Genomic DNA, 26948 nt, shown 5'->3' on the forward strand with positions numbered 1-26948 from the left:
TCTCATTCATGAGAAATAACAAAAAGGACAATTCAGAAGGGAGGAAGCTTTGGACCTAGAGGTCCCTCATTATTTTCTGAACCCCAATACTACAGTGAGGAGCCACCCAATTAACTCTCCCCATATTAAATTTGGCCCCTACACCACTCTGCCAGATTTCCCTATTTCTGTTGAGGATACCATCTTTTGAACCAACCAGTTTAATTTTCCTTCTTATTACTCCCCACATAAATTCAATTCCATTAGCATTTATTAATTGCTTACTATGTCCAAGGTACTGTGTTATCCATTTAATCAGCTGCCATGGCTTGTAAATTCTACCTTCCTGTCTTTTCAAGCCAGCCTCTTCTTCTCTTACTCTGCCCTAATAAACTGTCACCTGGACCGCGCTTCTTAATTGATCTACCAATTTCCATCTCTAATCAATATTTCACAGAACTGTGAAAATCATCTTCCTAAAGAACAGGTCTGACCATGTCACTCCACTACTTCCATAATGTCCTATTGCTTCTAAGATACAATTTGAAAATCCCAATCTAGCATTAAAGCTTTCAACAACATTGCAGCCACCTACCTTTCTAGACTTATTTCCTATTATTCCCATTCATGCACTCTATGCTACAACCAAATGGCTGGCTAATCCTTCCCCAAACTCAATATTCCATCTTCTATATCTAAATTTTTATACAGGTTTCCTGCCATTCTTGGATTATACTTCTTCCTCTCAGATTCTGTAACTTCCTTGAGGGTTCACTTCATGGGTTAACTCTTTTTTTTTTTTAGGAACCATCTGTCATTTATTTTCTTTTTTTTCCCCATATAAATATTTTATTATTTTCCAGTTACATTTAGAGATGATTTTCAACATTTGTTTTTATAAGATTTCTAGTTTCAAATTTTTCTCCATCCCTCCCCTCCCTCCCCCCCCTCCCCAAGACAGCAAGTAATGTGATATAGGTTATATATGTACAATCACAGTAAACATATTTCTGCATTAGTCATGTAATGAAAGAAGAATCAGAGCAAAAAGGAAAAACCTCAAAAAAGAAAACAACAAGAAGAAAAACAATAGAAATAGTATGGTTCGATCTGTATCCAGATTCAACAGTTCTTTTTTTTTTTTCTGGATTTGGAGAGCATTTTCCATCATGAGTCCCTTGGAACTATCTTGGACCATTGCATTGCTGAAAAGAATCAAGTCTATCACAGTTGATCAACACACAATGTTGTTGATACTGTGTACAATGTTCTCTTGGTTCTGCTCATCTCACTCATCATCAGTTCATGCAAGTCCTTCCAGGTTTCTCTGAAATCTGCCTGCTCGTTTCTTACAGCACAATAGTATTCCATTACATTCCTATACCACAACTTGTTCAGCCATTCCAAAATTGATGGGCATCCCCTCAATTTCCAATTCCTTGCCACCACAAAAAGAGCAGCTATAAATATTTTTGTACATGTGGGTCCTTTTCCCTTTTTTATGATCTCTTTGGGAAAAAGTCCTAATAGTGGTATTGCTGGGTCAAAGGGTATGCAAAGCTTTATAGCCCTTTGGGCATAGTTCCAAACTGCTCTCCAGAATGGTTGGATCAGTTCACAGCTCCAACAATGCATTAGTATTCCAATTTTTCCACAGCTTCTCCAACATTTATTATTTTCCTTTTTTGGTCATATTAGCCAATCTGATAGGTGTCAGGTGGTACCTTAGAGTTGTTTTAATTTGCATCTCTCTAATCAATAGTGATTCAGAGCTTTTTTTATATGGCAATAGATAGCTTTGATTTCTTCATCAGAAAACTGCCTGTTCATATCCTTTGACCATTTCTCAATTGGGGAATGACTTCTTATAAATTTGATTTAGTTCTTGATATGTTTTAGAAATGAGGCCTCGGGGACAGCTAGGTGGTGCAGTAGATAAAGCACTGGCCCTGGATTCAGGAGAACCTGAGTTCAAATCTGGGCTCAGACACTTGACACTTACTAGCTGTGTGACCATGGGCAAGTCACTTAACCCCCATAGCCCTGAAAAAAAAAAAAAAAAGAAATGAGGCCTTTATCAAAAGTACTGGCTATAAAAATTGTTGCCCAGTTTTCTGTCTCCCTGGATGCATTGCTTCTGTTTGTACAAAACCTTTTTAATTTAATGTATCAAAATCACCCATTTTGCACTTCATAATATTCTCTATCTCTTATTTGGTCATAAACTGTTCTCCTTTCCAAAGATCTGAGAGGTAAACTATTCCTTCCTCTCCTATTTTACTTATGGTATCACCTTTTATGTCTAAATCATGTACATGGGTTAACTCTTACAGAAATGCCCTTTCTCATCCCCCAATTGTAATGCTCTTCCCCCTGCAATTATCTTGCATTTAGTTATCTGTATCTATGTTGTATCCCCTAGTAAGCTCTTAAGAGGAAAAACATTTTTATTTTTTGTTCCCTTCTACTGTATCCTCAGCATCCAGTATAATGTGCCTTGCACAGAATAGATATCAAATAGATGTTTGCTGAATTAAAAAGAATTAAAAACTCAAAATAGTGAAATGACAAAATTATTTCTAAGATCACCTTAAGCCCTAATAATCTATAATCCTAAAAACCTTCATTTATTCTAAGTGAAGGTTAAAATAATAGTTTTAATTAGGCCTTGAAAAGCCCCAGATTAAGATGGAGATTCCAACTGAAGTAATTTTTCAATAAATTCTTACAAATTTGGAATTGACCAAATGATGTCAACTCTTTGTATGTAGGGATTATTTTATATTTTGTACTTGTATCCCCAGCATCTAGCACACAGTAAGCACCTAATAAATGCTTATTGTTTGGTTGAATATTTTTAATTTCTCAAATTGGTTGCCTAAAATAACTCCAAATGATACATGTTGAATATTCAAAAGATCTATGATTTCATTGGTGCTGGTTCTCCCCATGCCAACACAGGTCGTAAGTTCTGTTTGACTTAAAACTTTTCTGTTTCAGCGGTCAAAAAAAAATTACCATCCTGTAAGCTATGATGCGATGTTAAGCCTCTCTAAATTTAGATATGCTAGTCTTCACATGATAAATTCATAGTATTTCACAATGCAATTACTTGGAACCTTTATAGATCGGTATTTTCAATATTAATCAGTGAAGAAGGTTCTCTCTACTGGAAATAAAGTGTGACCAAAAATTGGGCAATGGCAAAGAAATGATGGTCTTATTCATTAATGAATGCTACATACTGAATTCAGAGAAATGTGGAAAGATAAAAAATGAACAATGAGTAATATAAATAGAAAATATTCACAATGACTTCAGCAATAAACAAGGATTTATTAAGTATTTAGCATGTATCAGGCATTGTGCTAAACTACATAAACTAAGGCAGTATGAAGGGTAGTAACACTGGTCAAAAAGATGCAGTCAGAGACAATACCTAATGCCAAAATTAAAGTATTTATTCCTTCCTATAATTTCTGATCAAACTCTTTTCTTGGGGAATAAACTTTGTAAAAAGTTTTAGTAGGGGCTGGAGGGTATATACTGGGAAGTCATCTCTTCTGTCAAAACCAAATACATCAATAAATGCATTTTTAAAAATTAAGTGAACACTTTAAAATCAGGGCTTCCAGATCACTGATTTTTTAAAAATTACTTAATCTATTAAAATATAAAGACTTCTAGAATTAAAAATCAATATGAATTTTCAGCCATGAATGCATAAAATATTATCTAAAAAACAATCTTTATACAGGTGAATTCTCCAAATGTTCTGACATACACATTTTTAATTCGAAAACACCTACCAGTGATAGTTTTGGGCTTTTTTGCCATATACTCCTTCCACTTCCTTGTACTCAGCTGGCTAGGTGGTGGAATAAGTATGTTACTCACACTACAAGGTAAAACAAACAGTGCTCCAACCTGAAAGGCCAAAATCCAACATAATATTATTCAAGTGCTCATCCACTAAGAAAAATAATCATACAATATTTGATTCACTTATCTATTCAACATTCATTCATTACTGTATAATTTTTCTACCTAGAAAAATAGGCTGCATTTCATTTGTTCCTGAAATTTGCAACCCTGAGACTTTCCTGGAACCAAATTTTATGTAAAACCTCAGCAGAGAAGTTATATCAGTTCCAGTGTTTGCAAATTGTGGGGAGACTGTTTTTCTTGCCCATAGACTTTTTCAGTCATCCACCTTTGCAATTACTTTGACTAGATTATTATATTGTGCTTTATGCAGAACAAATTTTGAAGATGATCAGGATAGTTTAGCTATACTGGGCTATGTAGTAAGGTAAAATAATATAATAGGTGTTGTGAAATGTGCCAAGGCTTCTCATTTATTTCTGAGCATAGTTCATAAGACTATGTTTACCTAACAACTCCTCACTTTCATCATATGGTTAATCAGTGGCACTCAAGTCTGAAAACTCCAATTTATTTTTAGATATTTTCTTTCTCTCTAATAAATGTCAATTAGGCCTCCTCTTAAGTGTTACAAAGAATATTCTTTAAAAAATATTCGGGGGGGCAGCTAGATGGTGCAGTGGTTAAAGCACTGGTCCTGGATTCAGGAGGACCTGAGTTCAAATCTGGCCTCAGACACTTGGCACTTACTAGCTGTGTGACCCTGGGCAAGTCGCTTAACCCCCACTGCCTGCCAAAAAAAAAAAAAAAAATTCTGGTGAATGTCTTGCCTCAAATATCCTAATGGTACAAAGTTTTTGTAAACTAGTCTCACAGAATTTCAGTTTATTTATTTTTAGAACTTGATATAAAAATACTGTATTTACCCCACACTAATAAGATTGATTACATGAAATATTCTGTCAGATTTTTACTTTATATTGTATTAGCTTCAAGTATGTTTCAAGTAACAAAAGGTATGTTTTTCACAGCCCAGCATCTGTCACATAGCAAAATTAATATCAAAAAAGAGAATTTCTATGTCAAAATACCTAGAACAAAGAAAAAGAAATGACCTGACAGTGAAAAATTGATGCATACTGAAATGATGAACTTATAAAAAAATTTCATACTCGCTAAAATATATAACCTAAATTTTCTGTATTTTATTTAAAATCGGTTATTATACATATATAGAGTGTTCAAAATAAACACAGGTAAAGTTTAGAATAACTAAAAAAAAAATTTATTCATACAACTTGGCCTAAGTAGTCTGCTATAACCCTTCTAACTCCAAGATTCTGTTAAAGTGCATAATGTATAGAGGGATAATATGGACATGAAAAATATTTTTTAACAAAAACAGAGGAAAAACCAATATATAATCATACTCCCACATACACACACACTTAAAAGTTACATTTTTTACAAAAATTTTTATACCTTGCCAAAGAGAGATGAAATCTGTTCTAACAGCAACTTGGAACTCTCCTTTGTAGTATTTCTTGTCAATCCCCTGTATTTAGCTGTTAAAGTCATAGTGGAGTACAAGTTTCATTGCCTTTAAAAAACTTTTTCATAGGAATGTCTCCTCAGTATTTTTTTAAAAGTCCCACAAATCCATGATTATTGCTTTAGAAGCAAACTCCTCTTTCCCTGTACTTTAATCTCATAAGCAAAGAAAAATGTTTGTTTCTTTTTACAATTATTAAAAACTAATGAAGAAACAGCACTGCTGTATATAAAGGTTATTATAAAAGATTTTTGGAAATGATATGCATAAAGGTAATATTCACTATTTACATAAGCAGCTTAAAATTATTTCTTTGAGCCAAATCTCACTGTATACAGAAGCAGCAGAAAAAATGATAGATCCAAAATCACAAGACCCATAAATCTCCCTCTCCCTCCCCAATATATGTATGTGTATATATGAGAGAAATTATCTGAATGGTGGTGGCTATGAGTGCAAAAAAAAAAGGATAAATGCAAGAAATTTTTTGAAGGTAGAACCAATAAGACAGGAACTTATTGGCAGTGGAGACTAATATAATAATAAAAAAACTTCAACACATATATGTATAATAATGTAATATTTAATAAATAATATAATTATTCATTATACACACATATGTATTCCAACCATGATAGGTATGAAAACAAAAGCCACCCTTCTTATTCTTTTTGAGGGGGGGGGGGGAAGGCGGGGCAATGAGGGTTAAGTGACTTTTCCAGAGTCACACAGCTAGTAAGTGTCAAGTGCCTGAGGTCAGATTTGAACTCAGCTCCTCCTGAATCCAGGGCTGGTGATTTATTCACTATGCCACCTAGCTGCCCTCTTTTCTTTTTTCTTTTCTTTTTTTTACCCTTCTTATTCTTAAGGAATTTAATAGCAAAAAAATAATAACAACAAAAATAAGCTAAGTACACAAATAACTACGACACAAGGTATTATATAACAAATGACATAAGAATAATATGGATGGGACCCTGTTAAAAAGTGGAATAAATCACTTCTAGAAATGGTATTTAACCAGGGCCTTAAAGGATACATATAATTTTAATAAGCAGATATAGGGGCAAGACAGTGTATGCTAGGTGTAGGAAACAACATGAGGAATAAGTACAGTACAATGGAGAAAAAAGCATTAGTCACTTAAAAAGAAGCTCTGTGTACTCTAGCTAAGACAAAACAAAGGGAAGTAATAAGGAATAAGAATGGAATCAAGGTTTCCTATTGGCAATTAAAAAGGACTTAATAAAATGATATGTACTTTATTGTCCACCTACAAAACTACTGTGTGCTTTTGGGGCTTATTTTACTCCTTAAATTTCCCTTTATGTGCTTTTCAAAGTTTGCAGTTCCTTCAAAAAGGAAAAAAGACTTCAAGTTCAGAGTTAGTGATAAAATGCAAATATACAACTGAGGTTAACATTTCGGTGTAAATGACTTTCAGCTGACAATATAATCAGCCAAAAAGTCCTGTCTGCTGAGTCATGTTCCAATCATGGTTGTGTTCCTTACTACTTGTGAGTCCTTAAGCAAGTAATCATTCCTCTCCAGGCCTCAGTTTCTTCATCTATAAGATGAGTGGAATGGCCTATATGATCTAGATTTAAATCTAGGTTTTAATTATGATTGGTTATCACTTCTTTAATTGATAGGAGTAAATGAACGAAGAATACATCCAGGCACCAGGCACAAACCTTACCCCCAAATGGCTTATTTCTAAGAAGAGTAGCATTCAATGTTTAAATAAAACAGAGTCATTAAAGTTTGTAAATGAAAGGATACAATTCAAATTCAATGTCCGACATATAGTAGGATGGGAGATCTGACAAAGACACCATCTGTATGAACTCTAAAATGGGGCCATAATAATGAAAAACCTAAAATAAGACATAATGAATATTTGTTATAAAAATTTAACTCAAGCAAAACATTATAAAGATTTAATATCTTAAAATATTTTTATAGTCAAGATTTTACAATGTTTTCATGAAAACTGTGAGGCATAAGATATGCTATGCTGGGCAGAAAAGGTAATCTACAACTTCAGTTTCCACACATAACATAGCAAACTAATGATGATATTTTTCATTTTGAAAATTCTCCAAGCCTTTTACAAGCTCTGACAGTGCTGAATGTGAATATAAAATTTAAAATATCGTAACATAAAAATATTTTTAAAAATCTGCTGCCAATACTAAGGACAGACAAAAAATAAGATATATTACAGCCAAATAACACAGCATGAGTTGATACAATGAACTGAAATTTTTAGCATCAAAAAGATGCAATACAAAGTAATTCATGATTGTTAAAATTATATTGGAAATATGTATGTATTTACTTTGAAGTCATCTAACATGGCAAAACATCTTGTTTCAAAAACAGCAACAACAAACTTTTGATTTAGGCATTTTAACAGAGTAGAGATGGAACCATTATGTCCATTATTTACAGAGACAGAATGGTACAGTGCATCATGATCCACTTGGAATCAGCAAGACCAAAATTCAGTTCCCACCTCTGACAATGACTAGCTATGTGACTCTGGGCAAGCCATTTGAGCCCTCTGTGCCTTAGGTAACTCTCTAAAGCTTATTTCCAAAACCCTAAGACACTCAGAGTTTTAATGCTTCCTCAAGGAAAGCAGAGATCCATATAGATTCCTATATCTATAGTAAAGAATTTTTTATGAGTTCTCATCTTGCTCTTCCATTAAGGCAAGACTTAGGGACATAAGCTTGATTGAAGAGTAGCATACATCAGCATCACCTGTAAATTCTTATCTATATATGGAATTAGTGGGATGTTATATAAGACAAGCAGTCTCTGTTGTAACATACAGGATGACTGGGGAACCACAAAAGCACCCCACTCCTACCACCACCAGCTAAGTAGGTGTGAAGTGGTTTGGGGTTCACTTGTAATTCAGATACAGTACAAATGAATTGTTATTTTTATGCAAATATCTGAAAAGAAGCCACATCCATTAACTGTTAGTTTGCAACAAAAAATTGCATCATGGGAGGGAAGTTAATTGTTCACTGAAACAGACTAGGATTGTACTGTATAAGCTTGTACAAGTTGGGTCTTAGAGTTGCTTGGGGAAAATGAAAAGTGACTTGACCTGGGTGTGAATACAAGATGTATTAAAGGAAGAAAATGAACTGATGTTTTCCTGCACCCAACCTCTATACTCTATCCACCTACCCACATTTACTCTCACACAAAACACACACACACCCATACATAAGACACACATAAACATAGCAGGCACACATATGAAACATTATATAACATTTTTAAAGCATTCTCAATTTTAAAAAGAGAAATTTCCCTTGTTAACATTTCAAATATGAAGAAACAATATAATTTTATGGTTTTAAGCCATCAAACCAAAAACATAACTAATTTTCAGGACATCTATTAAAAATGATGACAGAAGCCTCAAAAAAATTTAACAAGAAAAGACAGCACTCAACTATTATCTAGCTGAAAGAAGATCAAACACATGACTCACCTCTGGCAAAATATTCCTATCCTTTGATTTTACTGTCTCCTTGGCAGAGAAAGAAGTATTTAAATAAGATGTGTTATGAATTTTTGGTGAAATTCCTCTTAGACTAAATTCTGGAAACCTAACTTCAGATCCAAACTAAAAAAAAGAAAAAAAAGTAAACATTCAAGACTCATTGATTGACGTTATAAATTAGGTATCAAAGGCCAAGATTCAGGTATGTCTTGCATATAGGAGGCATTTAATATTTAAAATGTATTGTTAGAATATGTAAGTATGAGATATGTGAAATTTACAACCACATATAAATGTATTTTGTAATTCTATAGTAAATTCCAAAAATATTTATTAAGCACTACATGCAAAGCATTTTTACAAAGTAAAATAGACCTTTGGAGCATATTTTACAAAGTTCTGTGCTCTAAATTGGTTCACTTATAAAATATGCAAATTTATCACAAAAGATACTCCTACCATATCATATGAAAACAAGTAGGGTCAGATGATATGAAATGTAATTTCAGGTCATTAATTTTTTCTGCTAATCTACATATATCAGATGAAGGACAACATATTCATTAGTATATGGGCAAATTAGTCTTGCTAGCAGACAGGAGGGGATAAAATATGGAAGGTCTGAGGAAAGAAGAGGAGGTGTGGCATAGCTACTACAGAGAGAGCTAAGGGGCCAAGCCCTCTGCAAGCTTAATTCCATTCCCTCCTGTCTTCTCTAGCAGATTGCAACTTTAATTGTCCTATTATCCTCTCTCTGCCTCTGTCTCTGTCAACTACCTTCAAACATAATCAATCAATATATTCATATATCTACAGTATTTTTTTTTGTAGTTCTCATCTTGCTTTTTCATTGAAGCAAGACTTAAGGACATAAGCTTAAAGAGGAGCATACATTAGCATCATCTGTAAATTCAGGTATCCTTAAAAAAACCTTCACTAGAATCTCTTAACTCTCAAGTTATGGCCTTATATCTTTTTCCCCTTTTCAATCCAATGCCTAGAAAAACCTTACTATAGTAGATTCCATTAGATGATGAATTCACTCAAATGATTATAAAGTATTTTTATGTAAAATATTTTAAAAGCAAAATATTAAGTCTACTTTAATTCTGAAAAATAAAAGAAGCAAAAATGGGCTTCTGCCATAACACTAGCTTTGAGGATGAAGGTGAATGCTATATAATTATATTGATAAAGTCTGGTTCTGAAAAAAGAGATGAGAAGTTGTGCCTCCTTCCCTTCTTTGCAGAGATGGGGTACTACAGGTGTGGAACATAGCATATATGCAGACTCAAATGATATACTGGCAGGTTTGCTGGACTGCTTTTTGTTGCTTTTTAAAATTTTTGCTACAAGAATGATTTATTAGTTGTGGAACAGAAAGCAGAAATGTGGAAATGAAGATCGAAAAACAAACAAAAAAAGATACGTGTAAAAAAGCATTTTTTAAACCAACTATCTTTGAAGGTCCATGCCAAATAGTATTATTATAGATAACAGAGTTTGAAGATAAGATTCTCTTGGTACTTCAAGTAATATAACACTTTGGATAGACTCTAAGATGGACTTAGTTGATATAACTTCCTGTTTTAAGGAGGTAGACTACATTAAAAAATCCAGTAGGGGCAGCTAGGTAGCACAGTGGATAGAGCACCGGCCCTGGAGTCAGGAGTACCTGAGTTCAAATCCGGCCTCAGACAATTAACACTTACTAGCTGTGTGACCCTGGGCAAGTCACTTAACCCCAATTGCCTCACTAAAAAACAAAAAACAAAAAACAAAATCCAGTATATAATGAACATTTTAATAAGTTTTCATAGAGTTGAATTTTATACAAGAATCACACAGGAGGATGAATAGATACATTGAAATTTGTACTTTTTTGAGATTATACCCACTGAATTAATTAAATTAATTAGATCACACCTACTGAAATATTTTATATAAATAAATGCAACAGGGGGCAGCTAGGTGGCACAGTGGATAAAGCATCGGCCCTGAATTCAGGAGGACGTGAGTTCAAATCTGGCCTCAGACACTTGACACTAGCTGTGTGACCCTGGGCAAGTCACTTAATCCTCATTGTCCCGCAAAAAACCAAAATGCAATAAAAGTTAAAATCTAGAATTAAAAATTCAGACAATTGCCATTTACCTTTCTCTCCCATATCTGAATCTTCCCCCTCCATATTTCTTTGGAATCAATTACATTTTTTATATCATCTAAGGCCACAATATCAGCTGAAAGATACGCTGCAATTTTCTGGCAACTTCTATAAAATAAAGAATATTAATGCACCTCAATGTGTTTCCTTGGGATTTCAATAATGAGTAAAGAGTATCAGCAGACTCTAAAAGTCAGAATCACAAAGAATAACAAACTCTTCCAATACAACCCACCCACAGAACATCAAAAGCAACACACATGATTAAGTCTTGTCCAATCTTAACAATCCCTCACTAGCACCTTTCCTCTCAAGAGATTGTTCTATATAGCTCTCAAACTCCTATTAGGAAAAAAAAAATCTATACTCCTTGGTTCCACTTCCTCACCACCCACCCCGTCATCATCTAGCTAAATCTTTTCAATGAAAACAGACCCAGTTCCTTCAACCAAAACTCAGATGGCATGATCTGAAGGTCCTTGACCATCCTGGCTGCCCTGTTGTGAATGTTATTTAGCTTACCAATATCATTTCTAAAAATGTGACATTCAGAACTGAACACCATGGGGACCAATTTTTAATTGGGGAGTGTTAGCTAGGCGGCCTGCTGCAATATTGGGGTAAGGAAGGAGACCAGCAGCCTCCCTCAAAACAGAGCAGGATTTATTTAACAAGAACGAACTTAAAAAAAAAAAAAACCACAAACAGGATCAGTAGGATCAAGGGAAAGGAAATAGAATGTGGAAAGTGAGATTATACAACCTGATTAATACCACCAGCCAGGAATCAGCTGAGAATCCACAGCAGTGTCCTGTTGCCTTCTAGCTTCCAGCTAGAATGGCAAATCTCCTCCCTGCTTCTTCCCAGCAGACCCCAGACAGCCCCTAGCGAATTGGCTGGCCGCTCTGACAGTCACATGACTGCCCTCACTAGGCTTCCAATCATTATAATTTTGCCAGGTCCATGTAGGCGTCGGCCAGTGGTGATGATGTGAGGTGCCAGCACCATGGCGATGGCTACAACCAGTGGGTGGAGCACGATGCCATTTGCGGAGCCCCAGAGGCCAGTGCACGAGCCGAGGTTTTTTTTTAAAAAAACTCTAGCCAAAAGATGGGGTTATAAAATCCTCAAATAACAATTAATTCTTTACAACACAAAAGCCCAGATACAGTCTGATCAAAGCAGAGTACAACAGTACTATAACTTTCCTTATCTTGGCCAGGAAACCTTTCTTAATACAGCCCAAGGTCCCGTTAGCTTTTTCGCTGCAACATCATACTGTTACAACTTAACTCAACTTGCAGTATATTAAACCTGGCTTATCTTTTTTCAAATGAAGTACTCTCTCACTACCAATCTCATCATGTACTTACCAAAGTTAATTTTCTGAACCCAAATGCAAAACTTTACATTTATCTCCACTAAATTTTATCTAATTAGATTGAGCTTGATGTTCTGGTCTACCCAGATCTTCTGTTATCCTTTGCACTAGAAATCTCTCCCAGCTTTGTGTTAACTGCAAATTTGATCTATGACTCTTCCTAGCCTACAGATAAAAAGTGATTCATTAATGACTACTCTCTGGGTTAGGCTATTTAACCAGTTCTAAATCCACTTCACCAAACTATCACTTAGACTACACCTCTCCATATTATGCTCAAGAATAATGTAAGAGACTTTGTCAAGTATCCTAAAAATGATAATAACAGCAATAATAAAAGCTCTCACTTACAGTGCTTTAGAGTTTACAAAGCAAATGCTATATGACTATTATCTAATCTCATCTTCACAACCTCATGAGGTAAGTGTTAAGATCTAGGCAAACTATATCTGTAGCATTTCCTTGATATACAAATTTAGTAACCCTGTCAAAACAGGAAATGCGTTTTGTCTGGCATGATCTGTTCTTGATGAAGTTGAGATAGGTCTTTGTAATCACTCTCTTTTTATTGCTGTTCAATAACCATATCCCTTTGATGATATACCTTGTTGAATTCTGCCAGCAATCAAAGCTAAGCTCACTGGCCTATATTTTGCAGAGCAGCCTGTAACTTGAATAAATTCAAATGATAAGTCATATCAGTTATCCCTGCCACTAACTTGTTATTTTAGCCTACTCTCAAAATCAAAATGTGTTCTAAGATACTCATGATTCAGAGAATTTTTTTATTTTCACCAAAATGAAACAAAATAACACAATATTTTTTTTTTAATTTGAACTTACAATTTCATTAATTTAGAGATTTTCTAGTATAGAAACTTCTTTTCACACTGAAGATCAGCAACTTTTTTGTAACTTATAGCCTTAAGAAGCGACAGGGATACCAATGTCAAGTGACTTATCCATAATTAGGTGGCTTGTATGTGTCAGAGGCAGAACTTGTAACCCAGATGGAATCATTTTAAAACAATTTTCAAAATTATCCAAATAGAACTTACCCCTTACAATTATTTGCAGCTATAGTAATTTTTGCTGAATGCCACTCCCTCAAGTGTTTCAATGCACCAATAACAGGCAAACAGTCTTTCAATTTTGAAGAATCTTGTTCAAAGGGTTGTAGTATTATATCTATAATTGCTCTTCCTAGAAAAGGAAAAAGTCATCTTATATAAAGTATTTTGAAACATCGAAACTTACATTAACTAAAACAGCCTCCTAATAATTTCATGTTACAAGTTATAAAAATTGTTTTAATGGTTCAAAATAATATACTTCTTATTTTAATATATATACTTCATCTTGAAAACTTAGGTGTTAGAAAGGTAGGACAAAAGAAGTACTGCGATTTGCTTCAATAGTAAGATATAGAATATTCTGTACCAAGATGCAGAATATATATTTGCGTTTATATAAACATCTGACCAGTGCTACATCTGCAGATTTCGTTTTTATTTTTCTTTTTTAATATAGTAAAATCAATGAAGATCTCAAATTATTATTAAAGTATAAGATAGAATTCTGTATTTCTTTTAAAAATACTAATGAATCAAATCTAGACTAACACACACACACACACACACACACACACCAGCAAAAAAATAGTGGGCAAAGTTGGACAATAGAAGAAAATTTACTGAGGTCAAGAAAAAAGAATTGAATAGTCTATTAAGAAAAGTTTATAACTTGCCAAGATCACAGTTTGAATTTAATATTTATTCATAAACATGTTAACTAAATGTAATTAACTGAACTTTATTCATCTATTTCTTATATTTTGTCAAGACAATTTAAAAATATCTCCATCCATATAGATCTCAATTCCTCACTATCAACAACTAAAATATGGTTAAAAAACACCTTCCAAAATATAGCTCTGCACACAAAATTTCCAAGTTATGTTGACTTTTATGAGTGCCAAGTACTATCAATTGTAATAAGTCAAAAGGCATAATTCAGAGAATATACTAGCATTACTCTGCAGCTGCCCCACTTAAATGGATAAAGAGATCAAAATAGGTACTCAGTACTCAACATTCTTTTAATGTCTAATCTCATTTTTATCTAGTTGCATGAAAAGAATTCACACTTTTTAATTGACAAATTTTGTCAACCACGGTGTAAGTTTTATACAATGTAGTTACTGCGAGGTCAAAATCCATTATCAAGGTTATTGGTAACTCATCAACACCTCAGGATGAAGTCTAAATTTAACTACTCATAGAAATTATAAGCTCAATTGCAATTCACTAGAACTCAGACATCAAAAATGGAAAATTACCAGGAGCAGGAAGTTTGTCCGATAACTGATGCAAATTTTCTGCAGCTTCTTCAAATAAACTAAAATTAAATTAGGAAAAATATAAATACACATAAGACCTTCAATAGAAAGGGATTTGGATGAGATCTAATAAATTTTCTAACTGTGAAGGTAAATCATTGTCATTGTTTCTTTAGTAAGGTGAATGCAGATTTTTTTTTTTCCTGCAGTCCCAAAAAGAGGAATGCTTATCAATCAGAGATGGTTAAGTAGAATAGACCTGTCTGAAAAATATAATAACTTCCTAAGAGTCTTTCTAAAGTATAACCTTTTAATTAAGTTTTTCTTATAATGAATGCTGTAACAGAAGAAGACATTTTAAACTGTCTGTTATGAAATCATTGAATTTGACTTCTTAAAACTAGTTTTCTTTTAAACAGTTAACAGGCTCCCTCTTATGGAGGTAATTATACATGTCTTTCTTTTTACTTCTTTGTATTCTCTATTTTTCTACTAACATTAAAAGACAAAGAAAAAGAAAACATAGAAAAAAAAAACCCACCAATGATCCCAACTCTAAGTTACAATAGACACATTAAAGAACAGGTAATTTTTAAAGTTTATACTTTTTATGTAGAAATATTCTTATAGTTAGAATATGAAACGTTAACAGAAGCAAAAACACTATATGATGCATTTTATGATTGTTCATTTAGTTAGAACCACTGAAAAGGAAATTATTAGTTGGCCTTATTATCTGGGTAAAATTAGTTATTCTATCATACTTCTCAATACCTACAAATGAAAGAAAAATAAAAGCAACTGCATAGTATTTCAAGTTCAAGGCAGGAAAATTAAAATGAGGTTTTGTTTCACGTACCAGTCACCACACAATTGGACAGGTATTGACTATCTATCTATACCTATATAACTATAGCTATATCTATATATATATATATATGAATACTCAAGAATGGTAATCACTGTGGTGCCTAACAAGGTGATAGTAGCACCTAATATTTCTAGCATTATCTACACAAGTGTTACTCATTCTATTTGTTCATATTAGAATTTTATTATCATAATAACTTGAAAAGTAGTTTAAAGCACTAGAAAGCATAAGTCGATGTGAGAAGCAGTTGTAGAGTAGACTTGCTTTGGTGGGGGAGGGGGGAGAAGAAAAGGGGGGCAGGTCTCATAAGGTGTCACCATGTACACCCACCATGGGCTTCCTTCTCAAAGAGAATTCAAGGACAGGGGAGAAGAGCCAGAAGTCATCAAGGCTTCCACGATATAGTATATAGCTTAGTAAGAACACTGACCAGGGGCAGCTAGGTGATGCAGTGGATAGAGCACTGGCCCTGTAGTCAGGAGGACCTGAGTTCAAATCCAGCCTCAGACACTCGACACGTACTAGCTGTGTGACCCTGGGTAAGTCACTTAACCCTCATTGCCCAACCAAAAAACAAAAAACAAACAAAACAAAGAACACTGACTAGATGTGTTCAACAACCTCTTCAAACCTTTCCAGAAGATTCTTCAAAACCCTTATATAGGCCATACCATTTTGGTGTCTAATAAAAGCTGAGAGTACTAATGTCCAACATAAATAAGTTGTATGTTGGGTTTTCTTTTTTATATTAAAACCTAAAAAGAAATAATTTACTCTGAGGTAGGAAACAATTAATTGAGACATCTCACAGAGAGTTTGTTCAGTTTAAGTGTCATATCCAGTAAGATTAATTAAATCCATATCATGGGCAGCTAGGTGGCGTAGTAGATAAAGCACCAGACCTGGATTCAGGAGGACCTGAGTTCAAATTCAGCCTCAGACACTTGACTAGCTGTGTGACCTTGGGCAAGTCACTTAAGCCTCATTGCCCTTTGCCACGCCCCCCCCCCCCCCAATCCATGTCACAGGATCAGACTTAGAGCTGGAAGTGATGTCAGGAGTTATCTATTCCAATAACCTTACTTTTGCAGATGAAGAAACTTGCCCAAGCCACCAAGTTGTATAACACCACTGTTAAATCCTTCTCTGAATTTATATTTTAACATTTTTAAAGCATGCAGACATACTCGGTGAGGGACAATGATTCCCTGCTATTACTATCTTCTTCCTCCAAACAATGAACAGCGTTCAAACATTCTTCAATATCTGTTTGGAGACTGTCCTCACTTTCCTCTTTTTGTGTATCAAAATGTATTTCTTCCCAATCAGAGCTACAAAACTAAAAAAAAAAAAAAAGCTTACATTAATAAATGCAACACCTATTAAGCAAAATATTTAAAGATAATTGAAATATATTTTCCACTTTACTTTACCTGATAAAATCCACATATTGCTTGAACTGCAAAGAACCACCTCTTGGGACCTGGGACACCAACTATTGAACAGGCTTAAAAATAAACATTCATTTATAATAACATTATATCTGTATAATTTACAAAAAATTTAAATCAACAAATGTGAAGTGCCTATTATACATTAAGTCAGTCAATAAGTATTTATTAAGTACCTAGTATATATGTGTCAAGCATTGTGCTAAGCACCGGAGATAAAAAAAAACAAGGCAAAAGACAGTTCCTGCCTTCAAGGAGTTCACAATCTAACAAAAGAGACAACAAACACCTATGTACAAATAAGCTATATAAAGATAAATAGGAGAAGATCGACTCAGGGAAGGAACTGTAATTAAGAAGAGTTAGGGAAGGCTTCCTATAGAAGAATTTTAGCATTTAAAGGAAGCCAGGGAGTTCAGCAGCCAAAGAGAAGCAAAGACAAGCATTCCAGGCCTGAGGGACAGCCAGATAAAATGCCCAGACCTGAAACATAGTCTTCCAGGGGCAGCTAGGTGACGCAGTGGATACAGCACTGGCCCTAGAGTCAGGAGTACCTGAGTTCAAATCCAGCCTCAGACACTTGACACTTACTACCTGTGTGACCCTGGGCAAGTCACTTAACCCCAACTGCCTCACTAAAAAAAAAAGAAAAAAAAAAAGAGATATAGTCTTCCTTGAAAAACAGACAGGAAGGGGCACTAGGTGGCGCAGTGGATAGAGCACCGGCCCTGGAGTCAGGAGTACCTGAGTTCAAATCCAGCCTCAGACACTTGACACTTACTAGTTGTGTGACCTTCGGCAACCCCAATTGCCCCACAAAAAAACAAACAAACAAAAAACCAGACAGGAGGTCAGCATCATTGGATAAAAAGATACACAGAGATGGTGTAAAGTCTAAGATGACTGGAAAGGTAAGGGGTTATGATGAGCTTTGAACAGCAAACAGAGCACTTTATATTTGATCCTAGAGGTGACAGGAAGCTATTCAAGTTTACTGAATGGCAGGGCCAGGGGAGTAGGGGAGGTTGACATGGTCAAACTTTAGGGTCTGAATGGAGAATGGATGGGAGTAGGAAGAGACACTTAAGGCAGGCAGACAAACCAGCAGCTATTGCAGTAATCCAGGCAGGATGTAAAAAGAGCCTGGACCGCAATGTTGGCAGAAAGCTAGAATTATAAAGAACTATGTAAATCTTGGATTTATGATCTTGGACAAGTCATTTTCCCTCTAAGTGCCTCTGTTTTTTCAGTTTTATAAAGGTAAAATTGGAGTAAATCTCTAAGGTCTCTTCCAGCTCAAAAATTCTATTCTTCTACATATAGAAATGGTTGAAGATAAAGCTGGAAAGGTGTGTCACAGCTCTGAATATAAGAGGGAGTCTAGAGTTTATACAACCTCATAAATTAGACCTTTAAAAAATCATGGTATAAAACTATCAATTAACTTTTTGTTGTTGTTGTTTTTGGCAGGGCAATGAGGGTTAAGTGACTTGCCCAGGGTCACACAGCTAGTAAGTGTCAAGTGTATGAGATCGGATTTGAACTCAGGTCCTCCTGACTCCAGGGCCAGTGCTTTATCCGCTGTACCATCCAGCTGCAAACCCTATCAATTAACTTTTTTAAAAAAACAAGGCCAAATTTATTCAATCACAATGTATTTATTTCAGATCATCACAATACACTAACTTGGAACTAGTAGTTAGGAGGCAGTTTTAGCAAAGTGGTAAGAATGGAAACCAATTACAAGAGAAAAAGTAGATGGTGAGAAAATGGAGGCAATAAGACACTGTAAAGTGTTTGTACTATACCTAAGAAAGGCAATACCTTTCCCACTTTCCCTTTTCATTTAGACCTCTGGAAGATATAGGGGAAATCACATACAATGAACAAAAGGTCTACTTGTGTCCTGACAAATATGATCTTCGAAGGCAAGAGGTGCACCTTATCTTTTATGCATCTAGCAGTTATCTAACAAGTATTTGTTGAATAAATTCCTCCTGCCAGCGACTTATACTGTAGGGACTTCTCTACTTACCAGGGAAGGTACTATCTTCTGCATTCATTGAGGCACTAATGCTTCTTTTGACACAATGATAAACATTTGCTGCTGTTACTCCTGCAACAAAGAATGAACACTAACTCAATAAGACTCAGTTATGTGACTTTGGAGCCATTCAAATACAATATGCTTCAAATATTTTCAGATCACAGAGAGAAAAAATTCTTCCAAGCCAGCCACTTAAAAGACAGTAAAGGAAAATCTGTCTAATGACTTCAGCTCTGATCAGTTTACACCTACCACTACCTTCCATACACAACCACATATTGAAATATCATAAGAACATGGGAATTAACAAAATGGGGGAGTCTAAAAATGGTTCACATCTAAGTACTTTACAATTTATAAATCCCTTCCTTCACAATCCTGTTGAAATAGGCAGAGCAAGTACAATTCCCATTTTACTTCTGAAGAAATGGGCTCGGGCAGTTTAAATTCCTTGCACACCAGTCAACATGGCTTTTAAATGTTAGAGCACAGGCACGAATTCAGATCTTCTAACTTCAAGTACAATGTTCTTTCTGTTTTCCAGTAGAATGTTAAGTTTCCTGACATCAGAATGGGAGTGGTGGTGACAGATATAGTCTTACATATCCTTAGCACCTAGAATGGTGCCTAACATAAAGATGCTTAGTAAAAATAAAAATAAAAGATAAAAAAACAAAACAAAACAAAAAAGGGGGCAGCTAGGTGGCGCAGTGAATAAAGAACTGGCCCTGGATTCAGGAAGACCTGAGTTCAAATCCTGCCTCAGACACTTAACACTGGCTGTGTGACCCTGGGCAAGTCACTTAACCCTCATTGCCCCACAAAATAAAGCTTAGTAAATGCTTGTTATATGAATGACATCATATTACCTTGACTTAGTAATCAATATAGTAATAGCTAGCATATACAGCACTTATAGATTTTCTAAAGCACTTTACAAATATTATCTCATTTGATTCGCCAAACCACCCTGGGATATGTTTTATTGATTTGGCCAGGGCCACATTGTTAGTTAAGTGTCTGAGGCTGAATCTGAACTCAGGTCTTCTTGACTCAAGGTCCAGTGCTCTATCTACTGCACCACCTAGCTACCTGGCAGACACCAAAAGGTGAGATGGGAGTTGGCATAATTGTTCAGAGACTAATGCCCTATGTTATCTTAGATAAAATACTCCACCTCACCAGGCTTCAGTTTCTTATCTTTTGAAAATCTGGAGGTGTTTGAGATTTTAGGATTGGATCATCACAAACAATAAATCCCTTGAAATTATCATATATACTCAAATTTGTAGCACCCAAATTTTAACTATGGAAAATATGGTCACTGGTTCTAGCCCAATATAAATCTGCTGTGGAAAGTGGAATAATTCGACCTCTTTAGGGGATTAATTATTAGTACCAATTGGGACCTACCTGTAAAAGGGGGAAAAAAGTCACTGCCCCAAAGGGGCTCAATTTAGGGGAAATATGTAAATAACCAGTGATATTCAAAATATAGTCAGAGGCTATCTTAGAAAAGGAAACCCTTAAACAATTTGTTCATTAAAAATTAGATTTTAAAAAGGGGGGAGGCGGGGCAGCTAGGTGGTTCAGTGGATAAAGCACTGGCCCTGGATTCAGGAGTACCTGAGTTCAAATCCGGCCTCAGACATTTGACACTTACTAGCTGTGTGACCCTGGGCAAGTCACTTAACTTCAATTGCCTCACCAAAAAAAAAAAAGGGGGGGGGGAGGCTCCAGAAACCCAAGGAACCTTGGTCAAGTCAGTTTAACTCTTGGTCTTAGTTTCCTCATTTATTTAAAAAATTGGAGAGGAGTCAAGCAGGTTGGCCTAGATGGTTCTTAAAGCTTATTTTGTGAGTTCGACGCCTTTGGCAATCTGGCCAAGCCTATGGACACCTCAGAATGATGTTTTTAAATAGCTGAAGAGGTTAAACTTCAGTTAGAGGCTGGTGAAAATAAAGGCATAAACAGAGGCAGCTAAGTGGCACGGTGGATAAAGCAACGGTCCTGGATTCAGGAGGACCTGAGTTCAAATCCGACCTCATACACTTGCTAGCTGTGTGATCCTGGGCAAATCATTTAATCCTCATTGTTACACACACACACACACACACACACACACACACACACACACACACACACCATAAACTTCCCCCACGTCCCACCCCTTTCCAAATTCCAGACCTTTTAAAATCTGCCCACAATTTCCAGGTTTTAAGAACTTCTGGCTTGGATTATATCTAGAACCCATTTCTGCTGGAAATCCCCAATCCCCACCTGCTGACTGACTAAATGACAGCTCCACCAACAGTGCACTAGTGTACCTGTTTCTCACTGCCTCTCCAGAGTTCATTTTCCTCTTTCGTCTTCTTAGCCTGATATGCACTGGGTGTAACCTCAAATTTGCTTTCATTTGCATTTCTCAAATATGATTTACAGAATTGTTTCATATGGTTGCCTATAGCTTGAATTTCTTTTGAAAACTACCGGTTCTCGTCTTTTGACCCTTTATTGGAAAAGGGCTCTTACGTCACATAGATTTGAAACAGTTCCTTATATATCTTGCATATAAAACTTTTATCGGAGAAATTCGTTGGAAATTTTCCCCCAGCTCCCTGTTTCTCTTCTAACTTTTATTACGTTAGACTTGTTTGTGCCAAAAATAAAATAATAATAATAATAATCTTATGTTATCAAATTTGTCCACATCATGTTGTGAGAACGAGGAGATACCTACAATGGGTTAACAAGGGTAAGGGGATTACAAGATGCCTAGCCTCAGATTCCTATCTAAACCACTCTTTAAGAGCAGGCGGGGACCTCCGGGGAGCCCCACCTCCTAAACTTCCCGGCCAAAGAAAAAGGCGCCACTCGGACCCAGGCTCGGCGACATCCCCGCCCAACCCGCAGGTTACCGGGAGAACGCTCGGGGCCGTCCGACGCCGAAGCCGCTGGCCGATCTCCCGGCTGTCGGCCAGCCGCCTCCGCCCGCCTCTCCCCCCAGGACAACAGCAGCAGGTATCGGTCCATGGCCCCAGACACAAATAGACGCGACCGTGGCTCCAGCCGCTCAACCCATCCGAATGCCCCGCGCTGCCGTGACGCACTTCCGTTTCTTATCCGGCTCCCCTCCCCTCCCCCACGTTCTGTGCCTCCAGGGCCCGACTTCCCAGCTACCCGGCAACGGAAGTAGTCTGGGAGACTGGGGCAGGAGGAGGAGAAGTTCTTCAGATTTCCGTCCTTATTTGAGCGTCCCTTGATCCTCTTCTCCGGCGCAGGCTTTGCAAAAAGGGCAGGTCATTTGGCGCACCGGGGGAACTCTGCGCTGGTGTTGCGTGTTTCCTGCCGAGCCTGAACGGCAGTGGGACCCGACCCTAATCCCGGAGCCAACAGTCGTCTGGAAGCCCAGGTCGGGCAGGTTTTGGAGGGTACGCAATGTCGAGTTTCACGAGAGCGCAACAGGTAAGAAAGGGGGCGCTCGGTCGACTGAAGGGAAGGAGAGGGCCCTAGGTCGGGTAAGGTGCTTCCTTCGTCCGCCTTGTCCCCAGTTGCCCGCGTGGATTCTCTTCCCTTCCTGAGTGACCTGACGAAAGCTGCACGGCGCTATTGGAGGAGCGGTGAACCTGGGTTCGAATCCTACTAAGAATTTTTGTAATCTTGTGATGAAGCGTAGGGTAAATCTCTCAAGGCCTCAGTTTCCACATCTACAGAACTAGAGGTTTGGTCTAGATGAACTCTTAAGATCCCTTCTGTTTCTAAATACCTGTCCACTGTAGGCAAATCTCTTCTCTTCACCTTGGGCCTCAGGGTCTGCATCTGTCAAAAGGAAAGATTGGCCAAATTTGGAGGTTCTTGACTTTTAATTTTTGTATCCTGGACCACCTTTGGCAGTCTGGCGAAATCTCTGGCCCAGAATATTTTTTAAATGCATATAGTTGCAGTACATAGAATCACAAAGTTAAATCTAGTACATTAAAATAAAATTGTAAAAAATGTTTTGGGGGGGCAGCTAGGTGGCGCAGTAGATAAAGCACCAGCCCTGGATTCAGGAGGACCTGAGTTCAAATCCAGTCTCAAACACTGGACACTTCCTAGCTGTGTGACCCTGGGCAAGTCACTTAACCCTCATTGCCCTCCCTTCCCCCACCAATGTTTTTTAAAGTTCAGGAACCCGGGGTTAAGAAACACTGGAATAGGCCGTTTGTTTACATGCTTTTACAGCTCTAATTTTTTTTTTTTGGAAGGGGACAGGATATACCCTAGTTTCTTTAGCTCTTTCTTTCTAAACAGAAAATTAGGCTCCTGGTGACAGATCAGATATGTGGTTAATTTTCTGAAAATGTCTTTCTGGATGAAATGGGGCTGGAGAAATGAATTTTTTTTTTACTATCCCTCCCTAGTAGGTCATTAGTATTTTATGTTTATACAGTACTTTTACAGCTAAAGTATTTTTCTCCAGATAACTCTGAAATGATGATAATTCAGATTTTCACCCCTGTTCTTACACTCTACTGTGAGTGTTTTCCCTTTTTTACAGATGAGGAAAGGAAAACTCAGAGAAGTTATGACTTGTCCAAAGACATACGGATAAGGATTGTCAGAGCCAGAATCCAAATCCAAGTCTTCTGGTTCTAAATCTAATATTCTTTCCACTAATAGCTTATCTTTGTATATTATTTTAATGCTTACAAGGTACATTATCTCTTATAGATGTCTCTACAAATAAAATTAGGTGAAGCCAAAAGAGTAGGTGTTTAGCATTCCAAACCCCTTCATCATTTAGTTTCCTTCTACCTTTCTTGCCTTCTCATAACAGCTCACTCTCTAATACATACTATTTGATCCAGTGACACTGGCCTCCGGGCTGTTCCAGGAACAAGGCCCTCCATCTCTCTGCTCTAGACGGGTCCTCTATACCTGATTTCCTTCCTCTGCTGGGACTATTGACCTCCTGGACTTTTTCTAAGTCTCAACTAAAATCTCACCTTCTGTGTATCCTAAGTATAACTTGCTTTGTATGTATTTGTTTACATTTGTCTCCTCCATTAGATTGTAAACACCGTAAGGGGAAATAATTATCTTTTGCCTCTTTTTTGTATCCCCAATGCCTGGCACATAGGAGTCATTTCATAAATGTTTATTGAATAGAATACTGCCCTGAAGTAAAGTATTTAATCACTGGAAACTTTTATTTTCAGTTATATTGGTTTTGCAAATTATATTAGCTTGTCTTATAACTAAGTGACGAACACCAATAGGTCTCATTTATGTAACTCATTTTATAGTTGAGAAAACTAAACGGTACAAAGATTGACTTTGCTAAGTGTATATGTAAGTGTAAACCACTCCTGACCCCAAGTCGAAGGTTCTTTTCACTATGGTTCTGATGTACTCTGATAACTTGATGATTAGCTGATTTTCATTTTTCTTTCAATAAAAATGTTTTTGTTCTTTTCTAGCAATGGGCCACCTTTGGCCAAATATGGTATCTCTTAGATGGAAAAATGCAACCTCCAGGCAAACTTGCAGCAATAGCATCAGTCAGACTTCAAGGGCTGCACAAACCTGTATACCATCAATTGAGTAAGTATTGTGTTAGACCATTCAGTAATATATGGCTTGAGTTCTTGGCAAAATTATTGATGTAATGATAGTTTCTAAGTTGCTTTGTGCTTCCTCAGGACCTTTTTCTTCCTGCCCTGCTCTTTGCCAGTGATCCCTGCTAAGATATTGAGGATCAAGTTCTCTTTTCTTTCTGCCTACACCTTATCTTTCAGACACTATTTCATGTTCAGTTCCTTAAGTTTGAAGTTTCCCCAAGGGTTGTCTCCTCCTGGCTCTTCCTCCTCTTCACTGCTTTGTTAGTTTCACTCACATGTCTTTATCTATTAGCTCTAAGCCTGGCTTCCTAAACTTAAGCCCCAGATCTCCAGCCACAGCACTGCAAAGTGGGTATGACACTGGATCTGAAAGCTGATTTTGAATTGTCTACCTGTATGACCTTGGACAAGTTGCTTAACTGTGAAGGATGGTATCCAACTAGTTGATGGTTAATGTGTCAGCCCTAGATGGCGGGCAGGCAGTAAACATCTGTTAAGCACCTATACTGTGCCAGGCTCCTCGATAATTGCCAAATTATAAAAAGACTCAAAAGGTAGTCCCTGACCTCAAGGAGTTCACAGTCTAATGGGATGGGATGTAACTTCCTAGCCCTATTCTATTTTATCTTCTCCAGATACTCTCAATTCTAAGCAAACTGAATGGGACTCTCCCCCATTGTTGTTGTGATTTTTTCTATGTCTTTTATATCTTTGGTACCTCAGGCTTAGAATGGTTGTATCCTCTCTTTCTGTTGAAGTTTCTTTAGTACCTCACTCAGGTACTTCCTCCCCCATTAAGCCTTCCCTGTTTTCCTTTCTCTTCATCTCTTTCTCCTTCCAAGTCCCCAATATTCCAGCTAAAAATCTTTTCTCCCTCAAATAAATCAATTACTTTCCCTAGGACTGCCTTTTGAATTTGCCTTAATGGCCTTTCTATCAGAAGTACTGGTGTAAATGCCACTGCTATCCCCTGTTCTGTCATAGTGTGGTGCAGAATGAATTCTGCTTTTAGAGTCAGAGGGCCTGGTTAGAATCCCAGATCTGCCTCATAGGGTCCATAGGACCTTGGACAAGTCACTTAATATCTCTAGCTTTCTGTCATCTACAAAATGATGGAGTTGGACTAAATAATCTCTAAATTCACATCTAGTTCTAAATATGTGATCCTTTGGTTCTAGATTCTAAACTTTCGGAGAGCCAAATCTAGGTCATCTATATCCTGGTATAGTCATTGCCTCGCACCATAGCAGGCACTTAATAAATGTATGCTGAATGATGTCATCAAGCAGGCATAGGGCAGGCTGTGAGGGCAAGTTTGGTCCCTGGATAGCACTACATGTATTTGGAGCATAAGTAGGCCATTTGGGGAGGAACATAGGTCATGTTAGTGAGAGTAATGAAAGATAACTCTGGAAATGTTGGATCCAGATTGTTTTCAGTTTGCATTTTATCCAGCAGACAGTGGGGAACCATTAAAGTTTCTTGAATACAGGAAGACAGATTAGCAAGATTTATTTGGCAGTAAGTGTAGAATTTACAGATATTCAAACACATAGCATTTTTACCTCCAAAATCTTCAACTCAGGGCAGCTAGGTGGCGCAGTGGATAGAGCACCAGCCCTGGAGTCAGGAGTATCTGAGTTCAAATCCAACCTCAGACACTTAACATTTACTAGCTGTGTGACCCTGGGCAAGTCACTTAACCCCAATTGCCTCACTAAAAAACAACAACAACAAAATCTTCAACTCATTGTGTTCCCAGAGTAACCTTGTGCCTGAGAGAAGTTCAGTAAATGTTCATAACTTAAGTGTAAGCTGTAATAGACTTGAATTTGGGGGTAAAGGAGCCATATCACTCCTGAATGTAAATTCTGTTTACATGGTTTAACGCTTTTCCTCTTAGAGAGACTTTCCTTATAGAGGGACAGCTCTTGTAACACTTGCAAGCATCATCTCTCCCCAAATGTCACTCATGTCACTTGGTTATTTTAATTTGTATGGACCTGTTCTTACTCAGCCTCTGGTGCCAGAGCAGTGGCTTGAGTATAGGTGCACACTGCTGCTTGGATTTATCTACAATTCTAACTTTGTTCTGGCTAGTTCTTCCTTCTTCAGTTAGTACTTGGTGCCACCTCTGGGTCCTTATCT

The 26948-nt window shown here is 36.8% G+C and overlaps 2 protein-coding genes across 4 annotated transcripts in view; one reads left to right on the forward strand and one right to left on the reverse strand.

The window, feature by feature from the left end:
* Positions 1 to 22246, reverse strand: part of LOC122736060 (MDM2 binding protein) — a 74484-nt gene extending 52238 nt beyond the window's left edge. For all 3 annotated transcript variants that reach the window (XM_043978059.1, XM_043978058.1, XM_043978057.1), the window contains exons 1-11: positions 22116 to 22246; positions 19186 to 19266; positions 17133 to 17206; positions 16887 to 17038; positions 14829 to 14887; positions 13549 to 13693; positions 11100 to 11217; positions 8934 to 9068; positions 7199 to 7293; positions 5347 to 5419; positions 3789 to 3906 (exon numbers count right to left, since the gene is read on the reverse strand). In XM_043978059.1, the coding sequence (XP_043833994.1) occupies positions 3789 to 3906; positions 5347 to 5419; positions 7199 to 7293; positions 8934 to 9068; positions 11100 to 11217; positions 13549 to 13693; positions 14829 to 14887; positions 16887 to 17038; positions 17133 to 17206; positions 19186 to 19266; positions 22116 to 22230 (1165 nt within the window). In that variant the 5' untranslated portion in view covers positions 22231 to 22246. The remainder of the gene's footprint in view (positions 1 to 3788; positions 3907 to 5346; positions 5420 to 7198; positions 7294 to 8933; positions 9069 to 11099; positions 11218 to 13548; positions 13694 to 14828; positions 14888 to 16886; positions 17039 to 17132; positions 17207 to 19185; positions 19267 to 22115) is intronic.
* A 177-nt stretch (positions 22247 to 22423) lies between these two features.
* Positions 22424 to 26948, forward strand: part of MRPL13 (mitochondrial ribosomal protein L13) — a 51801-nt gene continuing 47276 nt past the window's right edge. The window contains exons 1-2 of the mRNA XM_043978060.1: positions 22424 to 22662; positions 24660 to 24783. Coding sequence (XP_043833995.1) covers positions 22636 to 22662; positions 24660 to 24783 — 151 coding nt within the window. The 5' untranslated portion in view covers positions 22424 to 22635. The remainder of the gene's footprint in view (positions 22663 to 24659; positions 24784 to 26948) is intronic.

This window comes from Dromiciops gliroides, chromosome 1 (assembly GCF_019393635.1).
Source record: "Dromiciops gliroides isolate mDroGli1 chromosome 1, mDroGli1.pri, whole genome shotgun sequence".
In the NCBI taxonomy this organism is placed as follows: Eukaryota; Metazoa; Chordata; class Mammalia; order Microbiotheria; family Microbiotheriidae; genus Dromiciops; species Dromiciops gliroides.